This window comes from Suricata suricatta, chromosome 9 (assembly GCF_006229205.1).
Source record: "Suricata suricatta isolate VVHF042 chromosome 9, meerkat_22Aug2017_6uvM2_HiC, whole genome shotgun sequence".
NCBI classification, from domain to species: domain Eukaryota; kingdom Metazoa; phylum Chordata; class Mammalia; order Carnivora; family Herpestidae; genus Suricata; species Suricata suricatta.
The window spans coordinates 84894371-84902635 of record NC_043708.1 but is presented as its reverse complement, the minus strand read 5'-3'; the positions used below and the strand labels follow the sequence as shown (position 1 = coordinate 84902635).

At 40.8% G+C, this 8265-nt stretch overlaps 1 protein-coding gene across 1 annotated transcript; it reads right to left on the bottom strand.

Moving 5' to 3' along the window:
- Positions 1-4324: 4324 nt before the first annotated feature.
- C9H15orf48 (chromosome 9 C15orf48 homolog) lies at positions 4325-8265 on the bottom strand. The gene is made up of 5 exons (XM_029952611.1): positions 8169-8265; positions 7988-8052; positions 7740-7825; positions 6763-6823; positions 4325-4730 (listed from the first exon to the last, which is right to left on the bottom strand). The coding sequence occupies exons 2-5, from the start codon at positions 8021-8023 to the stop codon at positions 4662-4664; spliced, it is 252 nt and encodes an 83-aa protein (XP_029808471.1). The 5' UTR covers positions 8024-8052; positions 8169-8265; the 3' UTR covers positions 4325-4661.

Sequence of the window (8265 nt, the reverse complement as noted above, 5' to 3'; positions counted from 1 at the left end):
GCCAGGTCTAATTTAGTGTAGTGTTTAGTGATATGGAGTGTGATTTTAACACTTTTATTCAGAAAGCTTACTTCATATCTAATTTTTTATGTAAGGGAAAGTTACAGATGTTTGCTTAAGGCTCAAGGCTATAAAGTTGAAAGAACTCTGGTTTAATTGCTGGAAAATACCCGAAAGGGAAGCGTGCTCCTCCCTCTTTGGGCTCCTGGATGCGTCTCCCGGTCCTCCTGCCCTAGCCAAGCCTCTCAGTCCCCATCAGGGACCAGATCCTCCTCCTCTGCCCATGCCCTTCATGATAACATCCCTCTCTGTTCTGTCTACATTTGGCTTTGATGCCTTCTGCCCCCTGTAGGCACGCCCTTGGTCTTACTGCCCCCTGAACTGCCTCCAGTTCACACCCCTCGCAGTTCTCTGGAAGTAATCTACCTAGATAGCTCACTGGGCTTTCAAATGCAACAGTTCCAAAGTCTAACTCAATTCCCTCATTATCTACCTCTCCCTTGAATATTCCATTTTGTTTCCCTCCTATATTCTCTATCTTGGCACCACTACCCACCCACTTACTCAGGTGAGAAACTGGGGGGGGGTCATTTTGGACATCCTCCATCTGCATTCAATAAGCCTTGAGGTCTTCTCCTCAATGACCCTCAAACACACCCTCCTTTTTCTACTCCCTCTGCCGTTGCCTTAACCAAGGCACTGGTTATGGCCCTCACTGCCTGTACCCTGGACCGTAGGCAGCAGCTGGTCTCGGGCCTCCGACCACAAAGTCCTTCCAACGTGCATGCCCTACTTCTACCTGCCGTAGCCAACACCCCACTAAGTAAAGTGTATTCTCTCCTTCCACAACTTCAAACCCTTTTCTGGTTCCTTTGTGCCTGCAGGATAATTGCATAAAGGGCCCTACATGTTCCATCCATCTCACTTTACACTCCAATATTAAATTCCACATATTAAACGACTTCAAGTTTCTGGAAGATATGCTATTTTAGCCCCTTGTGCCTTGGTAAACACGCCCCTCTACTTCAATTAAACTGCTGACTTCCAGTGATTGGTTTTTGAAGAAACCAGACTGATCAGCCTTTCAGGGATCCATGTTTGAGGGGAAGCTTTCTTTTGTATCTTGTGCTCATTTCTGTCTTGTTTTGTGGTCACTGTATTGCTTTGATTTGTTCACAGGTGTGTGTCTTTTCTAAGCCAGAATCTTGAGGCCAGCACAATGCCTCCCACAGTGAATGCTCAATCACTGTGCAATTTTTTAAATATTTAAATTACATGAAAATATTATTATATCCCAACTTTTAAAAATTCAAAGTCCACATCCAAGAGAATCTTGTCCAGATCAAACTCTGTGGAGATAACAGCTCTACAATGCTCCTTTGGAGTCATTTTGATGACCACGTATTTGTCAAGTACTCACTACAAACAGCCTGACAATCAAGTGCAACAAGCACTGGATTCCGGACATAAAAATACAGCTGTAACGGACATTACAATTAGAGGAAATGGATTGTATGTTAGATGATACTCCTGAATTAATGTGAATCTTCTTAGGAATGATAATGGTATTACAGTTAGCTAGAATGTCCTTTCCCTTAGGTATAAAAGCCTTATGAGGTCTGTACTCATTTTCAAAGAGTTCATTTCTTTATTTATTTCTATGTTTAAATATCTATTTATTTTGAGAGAGAGAGAGCACAGCACGGGAGGGGCAGAGAAAGAGGGAGAGAGAGAAGGGAGAGAATCCCAACCAGGTCCCACGCTGTCCCGATGTGGGGCTCAATCTCATGAACCGTGAGATCATGACCTGAGCTGAAATCAAGAGTCGGACACTTAGCTGACTGAACCACCCATGCACTCCTTTGAAGAGTTCATTTTAAAAGAGCATAATAATATAGAGAGAGAGACAGCATATATGGCAAAATGTTTGATAAAAAGTGTGACTATTTCGTTTACTGATTTTCCATCTTTTCCTCATATTTGAAAACTTTCAAAATAAAACATGTGGGGCAAATGCTAAGAGCACAATCAAAACTAAAATCTGTTAACTCTTGTAATTTCAGTATCAATATTACTCTTGGGCTTTCTCCCTCCCAAACCTGCTGCCTGGCACCTTCCATGGTCATGTTCACCCCTTAAAGCCAGTGCATTTCAATCAGATTTGCATTTTAAAGTTGAAAGGTTACCCCTCACAAAACACTCTGCAGTTTGTTCTCCTACTTTGCCAACCTTGATAGAGTTGTTCACTTTTATTTGCCTAAAGGATACCATATTGCACTTTAAAAACGTAAGCAAATAAAATTGTGCTTCCAATTGGTACATGTATTACCTTGAGATCAACCACTGGAGATTTTCATGTGGGAAAACAAGGTGATAAGGAATCACAAAGGTTGGTGGAAATAGTCTTGCTTCGATCCTTTCAGAATAGCCAAGGCTCTAGCAAGAGCTAGTTATTTTATTGCCAGGAAGGTGATAGGGATTTAGACCTTCTCTTACATTTCTATTATAGTCAGATGGAAACTAAAAAATTAAAAAAAAATTTTTTTTAGAGAGAGAGAGAGAGAGACCTGTGAGGGATGAAGAGGGGCAGAGGAGGAGAGAATCTCAAGCCTGGTCCATGTTCAGTGCGGAGCTTGATACAGGGCTCAATCCCACGACCCTAGGATCATGACCTAAGCTGAAATCAAGAGTTGGATGATGAACTGACCAAGCCATCCAGGTGCTCCTCAGATGGAATTGTTTTATTAAAAAATATTTAACTTTTATTTATTTTTGATAGACAGAGGGAGACAGAGCAGGAGCAGGAAAGGGGCAGAGAGAGAGAGAGAGAGAGAGAGAGGGAGACACAGAATCTGAAGCAGGCTCCAGGTTCTGAGCTGTTAGCACAGAGCCCAATGTGGGGCTCGAACCATGAACCATGAGATCATGATCTGAGCCAAAGTTGGATGCTTAACCAACTGGGCCACCCAGGGACTCCTCAGATGTAAACTTTTTAAAAGCATGTATCATTATTTAAAAGAGGTGATGAACCTAGGTATACACCCAAGAGAACAGAAAATGTTTGGCTACACAAAAACTTGGACATGGCTGTTCATAGCAATATTACTGATGTAACAGCCAAAATGTGCAAACGATCCAAATTTCTATCAACTGATGGATAAACACAATATGGTACATTTATATGATGGAAAATTAGTCATGAAAAGGAATAAAATACTCATACATGGTACAACAGGGATGAATCTTAGAAACATTATGTTAAGTTAAAGGAGCTAGAGACAAAGTCTACATAATGTATGATTTTATTTATATGAAACGTCCAGCATGGGCAAATCCATAAAGACTGTTTATCAGTGTTTGCTGGGGGCTGGGAGCAGAGGGGTCAGGAACAGGGGAATGACTGCTGATGGGTACTGGGTTCTCTTTAGAGCGATGAAAACACTCTGGAGTCAGATGGCAGAGGTGGTGTAAAACTTTGGGTGAATATACTAAAAACCAATGAAGTGTGCACTTTACATGGACGAATATTGTGGTACGTGAATTATATCTATTTTTTAAAAGAAAGTTAATGAAAAGCAATTCCTACTTGGTCCCATTTTTTTTTTAAGTTTATTTATTTTGAGAGAGAGAGAGAATGAGCGGGCAAGGGCCAGAGCAAGAATCCCAAGCAGGCTCCATGCTATCAGCACAGAGCCCAACATGGGGCTTGAACTCAAGACCTGTGATTTCATGACCTGAGCTGAAACCAAGAGTGGGACACTTAACCAACTGAGCCACCCAGGTACCCTGTACCTGGTCCTATTTTTAAGAACAGTCAACGGGGAACCCAGGAGCATGTGGATTTGGTTGCACCTTCAGTCTCCAAGTCACCGCTGGCCAGAGTCAAGAGTGGCCTCGGACTCCATCGAGCATGCGCAAAGCTCCCCATTCTCGCCTCCCCAGCCCTCACAGGAGAAGCACGGTTAGCCTTGGCATCTGCAGGGCCAGTTTCGGGGTTCCCTGCCTTCCTACTCACCACCGTAATCCCAGCACTTACTTCCAAGCCCAACTGTCATGCAAGTCTCATCCCCCATATCTTCTTCATTTTCCTCATTGTGCTTACTATCTTTTATTCATCTCCCTCCAAAATTTGGTTTCATTCACTGCTTTATCTCACCTGTACAAGAACAGGGCATAGCCAACAGCAGGGGCTCAATACATTTCTGGTGAATGAATAAACTTGGAAGAAAATTTTGCACACAAATTTGTATTGTACGTTATTTTAAAAATGAAGCTCCATGCTTCAAAATATGTTTTTCTTCTAAAAAAAAGACTTTCTCCTCTATTTAAATGTCTCTTTAAGAAATCTTGCACAAATAGTATTTTATTATAGACAATCTAGTTTACAAATCTTTATGCACTTTAGGAAAACATTTAGGCATCATAAACATAAAAATTTCAATATGCAACAATTTACATCCAGAAAATAAACAAACTTATTTTGAACCATGTGGTTATTGCTGCGCTACCTTTATAATTCCTATTCAGAGTCCAAAAACGTAGTCAAGCCCTAAAAATGTAGCAGAAGCATTTCCGCACACTGGTATCCATAATCTAGTCTGTGCAGAAATGTTTCCACTAGATTCATAGAGTACTCTTTGGAAGAAAGAAGCAAGAGCTGGTCATTTGGTGGCCCTTCGGACCTGCTGCAACTCTTCAATGGGTTTCCATTGTTGGTTGATTGTTATAAGCTTGAAAAAAAGGAAAATACAAATGTTTTTCAGAATCTGTCTTTCATCTTCATGTCCCTTTTTGGGGTTTGCCACACCCCCTTTTGGAAGGAGCACCAGCATCATATTTGTAGTCAAAGAACCATTTCCTCCCATCTCTAAGAACATGCACAAAACAGTAATATGAGCTCTAAAGAGCCTTTGGGCTCCTGAGTGTTAGAGGATCAGCAAGGAAGGTCATATACATTTGTCTGCTTTCACACAACAGGTTCTAGATTTCTACCCCTCCTGTGGCTTTATGTGAACTATAAGTTTAAAAAGTGTGCCTGTTCCCAGGGAGTGGGTGTGTAATGCTCTAGCATAGGGCTTGTCACATAACGGGCTCCTAACCAAACTTCTTCACTGTAATTACTCAACAAAGGTATAAATGATCTAAGTTATGCATTAAGGGAAAAGGGACAGAGCTGTGGACATCCTTGACTTCCCAAAAACTCAAATTCAGAGATTCGCATTTATCCTCACAAGTTTTCTATGACCCCAGGACATAGGACACGTAGGTAGGGGATTTTTTTTGTTGTTGTTTTAAATATTTTTGGAGGGCACCTGAGTGGTTCAGAGGAGCGCCTGACTTTGGCTCAGGTCATGATCTCATGGTTTGTTAGCTGGAGCCCTGCATCAGGGGCTGTCTGCTGTCAGTGCAGAGCCCGCTTTGGATCCTCTGTCTACCACCCCCTCTCTGCCCCTCCCCCCCCTCAAAAATAAAATAAATAATTTAAACATTTTTTAATTTTAAGTACAGTATAGTTAACATACAGTGTTATATTAGTTTCAGTTGTACAATATAGTACTTCAGCATTTCTGTACTAAATAATTTAAAAAATTTTTAATTTTAAGGACAGTATAGTTAACATACAGTGTTATATTAGCTTCAGTTGTACAAATATAGTGATTCAGCATTTCTGTACATCACTCAGTGCTCATCATGATAAGTGTCCTGGTAATCCCCTTTACCTACTTCACCCATTCCCGCCCCCCACCCTCTGGTAACCACCAACTTGTTCTCTATAGTTAAGAATCTGTTTCTTGGTTTCTCTTTCTCTTTTTTCCTTTGCACATTTGTTTAATTCCACACATTAATGAAATCATATGGTACTTGTCTTTCTCTGACTTATTTGGCTTACAGATGCAGGTAATTTTAAAGATTCTAAATGTCCTTCAGTAGGTCAAACTCTATTTGAAAGCTTTTGCTAAAAAAAAAAAAAAAAAAAGCTTTCCTGAGTAGTGTTAATTCCAATAGATTCAATGGTTCTTACTTCCATAATATCTGAAATATAAAAAAGTCTTTGCTATTGTCTTAAAAGAATGAGTAGCTATTAGGTGATTTTGCTTAAAGAGCACGCCACTCCTGTTTTCCTGTTTTCCGAAGCTCCTGGTATCACAATAGACCTTGTATTAACTTTACATAAACAATGGATACAATGAGATATATATTACAATAATGATGAAAGTTAATATTTAAGTAGGTACTATGGGCGAGGCACTATGCTAAAGGGCTTTATGTATTTTACATTCTTTAATTCTCTTAACTCTGAGGTAGAGCCCTATTATTGAGTCCACTTTAGAGATTCTCAGATCCTCAGAAAGGCCAGGTTGTCCAAAATCAGCTGTGAATAATGGAACAAGGATTTGAACTAGATCTCCAGAATTCCATAGCATTCCTTTACCACTACACTAAAAGGCACCCTGAAAGTGAAATGTATTTTTTAAAGTTATGTATTTATTTATTTTGAGAGAGAGAGAGAAAGGAAGAGAATGAGGGAGGGAGGGGCAGAGAGAGAGAGAACCCAAAGCAGGCTCCACTCTATCAGCACAGAGCCCAAGAGGGGCTTGAGCTCACCAACCATGAGATCATGACCTGAGCCAGAATCAGGAGTCAGCTGCTTGACCGACTGAACCACCAGGTGCCCCAAAAGGGAAAGGTATTAAATCCATTTTGCCGACAAGGGTGCTAAAGCTGGGGCTAAATGTAAATCGTTTTCTAATTTAACAATACCTTTCCAGGTACATTAGGATCCACAGTTTCCCAAGGTTCTGGATTTTTTTTCCGATCAATGCTAAAAATAAAAGAAAGCTGATTAAACACCAAAGTGAGTGACTTTAAACCAACTCTGACTGTGGGTCTATGAGCATGCCGGGACATCACGGGACAGACCCAGCCTGATAAACAGGCATTCATCTGTTAGTGCACTGACACTGATGGAAGGCTACTTAAGGGAGCTTCACAATTTGGCTCAAACATTAAGGTTCAATCCCTCTGCAGGTGAAAGGCCTGCATTCCCTTTATTGGGCTGGACTGGTGAATGTTCCCATAAGCTGAACAGCAATGGGTGTGGAAACACCACAAGAAAAGCAAGCAAAAATGTTCTTGCGCTGGTTTCTGGGTCAGGCAGAGGGGGCGGGCTTGAACGCTGTAGCTGGTGAACTGTGAGGTGCAAGACCCCACGGCCAGAGCCTGGCACTATTGCCTCTCCAGCTCTGCTCTGGGCCGAGATCAATTTCAAGTTTCTCTCTTCCTCATACTCCAGCATATATGGAGATATATATATATCCAGAGCTGAGGTTAGGTTCACTTTAGACAAATGAATCTGTAAACTCTATCATATTATAAAAGATCTTTCTAATAAAATGAAATTTCAAAATTTCAGTAATGATTTAAATTTAATGACGTATATCTCAAAACACCATTTAAGAACTTTAAATTTCAAAACTTAAGTTAAAAAAAAATCCAACCTTGCTGAAGAAGAGGAGGGCCAGTGGATGAAAGGATATTTAGATACAAGGAACAAACTTATTCTATTCATATCATAATTTAAGGGTCTTCTGATAGGCTGCTTTCTAGTCCCAACTCCAAGTTCACCATTTGACATTCTTATCTTCCCGGTAAAACTAGGAAACTGACACGATGCATTTCATTTGCAGAAGGTCAACCTAGAACTGCTAAAAACGTTTATATAAATGACGCCTACTTACATCACATCAGTTTTTTGAAGGGAATATACTGCAAAAGCCGAAGCTCCACCTGCTGCTGTGGTCATGATCAGCACCAAAGGAATAAGCTAACAGAGAACAGGTTGAGAATGAATAATATTCCTATGTTTCAAGGTGAAACATGCGACATATACCAATAACTGTATAACATTTTATACTTTCTTCAAAATCGGCACCATTCTCATCTTTAAAAATTAATGTCAATAATTTCAATTGCTTTAAAAACTTACTTCCTTCTTTTTCATCAGGAGTTGGAAAAGGTTCATGATGATGACTTCAGTGTAGAATGCCAAATCTAGAATTAAAAAAAAAGAAATCCAAGATACTAATTAAAACTTCAGCCACTAAGGACCCAGTCCGGTGGGCGTCAACCGGCCAACGTACTCCCCAAGGCAGCCTCAGGCAGCTCACCTGGAAGGCGGAGCGGCACGCGGACGCTGCAAACGCCCAGAACCCAACTGGTCCTCGGCGTCCGCACTTTATATACGGACCTCAAATGATGGGCCGG